At 39.6% G+C, this 3,359-nt stretch overlaps 1 protein-coding gene across 1 annotated transcript; it reads left to right on the forward strand.

The window, feature by feature from the left end:
* The first annotated feature begins 528 nt into the window (after positions 1-528).
* LOC142165921 (uncharacterized) lies at positions 529-2,064 on the forward strand. Its single transcript, XM_075224310.1, has 4 exons — positions 529-745; positions 879-1,016; positions 1,122-1,524; positions 1,722-2,064. Exons 1-4 carry the CDS (start codon positions 529-531, stop codon positions 2,062-2,064), a joined length of 1,101 nt encoding a protein of 366 aa, XP_075080411.1.
* Positions 2,065-3,359: the final 1,295 nt, after the last annotated feature.

Raw genomic sequence — 3,359 nt, forward strand, 5'->3', positions numbered from 1 at the left:
CTTGTTAATAATAAGGATGTCCTGACCATATAGCTAGGAGATGCTAAACAATCTAGAGAGGATTTGGTGGTCTGTGTGGTGGATTTAAATGAGACCATAGCTAATCTTGAAAAAGAAAAGGAAGCTCTAACTGAAAAAATAAATAGTGTAGAAAATGAGAGAGATGACTTGACGGTAGTGGTTGTTGACTTGAAGGAAACCATAAAAAACCTAAGCAAAGAAAATAATGACCTAGAAGAGAAAACTGTTGATACTGAGCAAGCAGGGGATGACTTTTTGGTGGTTATCACAGATCTAGAGGAAACTATTGAGGGACTCAAATCTGAACATAGGCATGTAAGTATTGAAAAAGGGAAGGGAGTAGCTAGTGAGACACACATCAAACTTGAAAAAGAATTAAATGATGTGAGAACTAGTCTATGTGGTGAACTTGAGAAAAATAGGCAGCTTCAAGCTAAATTGAAGAAAGTAAAAATTGATCTTGAGAAATCTCTCAAGTGGACCTGGTCCTAAGATGTTGTTACTGTCATGTACTTCAACAATAGTGGAAACAGGAAGGGAATCGGGTTTCAAAAGGAGAATACTCCTTACAACCCTCACAACAAGTATGTCACAGTTCCTGATAACTGGCTTTGTACCCACTGTGGGAACAATGGGCACTTCAAAGAAAATTGGCAGGACAGGGTTCAATCTGTACAGAAAAATAAAGTGTTTACTGAAAAAGTGACTACTAAAGAAGGACCAGGTACCACTCGCAAAAAATGAATATTGCCTGCATGGACTAGAAAAGCTCTTATTCATCATTTTTCTCATTACAAGGGACCCAAACTAGTTTGGGTTCCTAAATCTAACCCATAATTTATATGTGCATGGAACAGTGAGAGGAAGCACACTGCAATGGATCATGGACAGTGGATGCTCAAAGCACATGATTGGAAGCACCATGGATTTTCTCTCACTAAAAGCCCTGCAGGAAAGAAATGTATCCTTTGAAAAATGGGGGGGGTACATTCTCGGTGTTGGAGAAGTTGAAAAGTCTCTTTGACACTCAATTGAGAACGTGTATTATGTGGATGGCCTGAAGTACAGTCTCTTGAGTGTTTCTCAAATCTGTGATAAAGGGAACAAAGTAGAGTTCTTATCAAAAGTGTGCACATTTACCAATCTGGTAACTGGCGAAGTGGTCTTAGTAGCCAAAAGATACAAGAACATCTACGTTGCTGACTTTGAATCTCTACAAGCTGGTGATATGAGATGCTTGAAGTCAGTTGATGATGACGCAGAACATTGGCATAGAATATTGGGGCATGCAAGCTTCTCACTTCTGAATAAATTGATTCAAAAGGACCTGGTTCGTGCTCTGCCAAATTCAAGATTCACCTGGACACTGTTTCTTAGAACAAAGGATGAGACTTTCGAGGTATTTGTGGCCTTTGTCAAGAAGATCCAAGTGAAGATGGAATTGAAGGTAGCATGCATCATATCTGACCACGGGACAAAATTTGACAACGCCAAATTTGATGAGTTTTGTAACGAAAATGGGATCACTCACAACTTCTCAGTACCAAGGACTCCACAACAAAATGGTGTTGTTAAAAGAAAGAACAAAACTCTGGAAGACATGGCACGAACAATTCTCATTGACAGTAGAGTCGCCAAAAATGTTTTTGGGCAGAAGCAATAAACATTGCTTGCTATTTGGTGAACAGATGTATGATCAGGTCCCTCCTAAACAAAATCCCCTATGAGCTGATCAATGGAAAAAAACCAAAGATAACTCATCTGAGAACCTTTGGATGCAAATGTTATGTTCTCAATAACGGGAAGGACCAACTTGAGAAGTTTGATGCAAAAAGCGATGAAGGAATCCTTCTGGGATACTCCCCTCAAAGCAAAGCCTACAAAGTCTACAACAAAAGGGCATACTGTGTGGAAGGAAGTGTTCATGTGCTATTCAATGAGACACCCTCCTCTAACAAAGAAGGAAACAGTGATGATCAAGATAATGAACCACTTTTGGTCCCTGGGAAATATCTGATGTTTCAAATGGGAAGGTTGATATGATGAGTCAGATAAAGGAGATAGGTAAAGACAATGCAACATCATCCTCCACTTCTCAAAAGGAACCTGGTACTTCAATTAGTACCACTGAAGCTGAAGAAAGAGTTGGAGATGCAGTACAAGGTACTACACAAGTAGCAGAACAAGGAGTGCAGGGAAATCCACTTAATTTATCTAGTTCCTCTACTAATCAAACTTCAATCCCCATTTAAAAACACAAAAGCTCCCATCCACTTGACAATATAATCCCCCCTTTTGATTCTGGAGTTCAGACAAGATGAAAGAAACCCAGAAATTCCCTAGCCTTCTCTGCATTTCTATCCCAAATAGAACCCAAAAATATCAAGGAAGCTTTGAAGTATGCAGACTGGATTACTGCAATGCAAGAGGAACTACATCAATTTGAAAGAAACAAGGTATGGCACCTGGTACCTAGACCCTCAGATAGAACCATCATAGGAACCTGGTGGGTATTCAGGAATAAGCTTGATGAACATGGAAATACTACAAGGAACAAAACAAGGCTTGTTGTCCAATGATATAATCAGGAGGAAGGGATTGATTATGATGAGACTTTTGCCCCAGTAGCTCGCATGGAACCTATTAGGATCCTCATTGCCTTTGCTTCATATATAAAATTTACCCTATTCCAAATGAATGTGAAGAAGTGCCTTCCTGAATGGTTTTCTCAAGGAAGAAGTTTATATCAAACTACCTCCAGGTTTGAATGTCATGCACATCCTGAACATGTATTCAAATTGGATAAGGCACTGTACGGATTGAAGCATGCCCCTAGAGCCTGGTACGAGAGACTATCCATGTTTCTCTTGGAAAATGGCTTCATAAGAGGAAAGATTGACAATACATTATTTTTGGAGAAACTGGGAAGGAACCTACTCATTGTTCAGATTTATGTGGATGACATCATATTTGGAGCTATACCTGACTCATTATGTGAAGAATTTGCTAAACTCATGGGAAGTGAGTTTGAAATGAGTATGATAGGGGAATCATTGGATCTCTACTCTACCTTACTGCCAGCAGGCCAGACATTGTATTTAGTGTGGGATTATGTGCAAGGTTCTGTCACACCTCCTTTTTACACACCCGAAGGCTGCCAAGAGAATTCTGAGATATCTTAAGGGCACATAGAACCTGGTTCTGTACTATCCTTCAGGAAACAAAACTCAGTAGCTCTCTCAACAGCTGGAGCAGAATATATTGCAGTTGCCTTGTGTTGTGCTCATTCACTGTGTATCAAGCAACAATTAGAAGATTTTGGTGTATACATTGATTGT

The sequence above is a fragment of the Nicotiana tabacum genome, chromosome 11 (genome assembly GCF_000715075.1).
Source record: "Nicotiana tabacum cultivar K326 chromosome 11, ASM71507v2, whole genome shotgun sequence".
NCBI lineage: Eukaryota > Viridiplantae > Streptophyta > Magnoliopsida > Solanales > Solanaceae > Nicotiana > Nicotiana tabacum.

Excerpts from the sequence above, each read along its gene's own strand:
- LOC142165921 (XM_075224310.1), top strand. The coding sequence starts at position 529 with ATGTACTTCAACAATAGTGGAAACAGGAAGGGAATCGGGTTTCAAAAG. Across the intron at positions 1,017-1,121 it reads ATGGGGGGGGTACATTCTCG|GGAACAAAGTAGAGTTCTTA; the intron begins GTGTTGGAGAAG and ends TCTGTGATAAAG. Across the intron at positions 1,525-1,721 it reads GACAACGCCAAATTTGATGA|GTCCCTCCTAAACAAAATCC; the intron begins GTTTTGTAACGA and ends ATGTATGATCAG.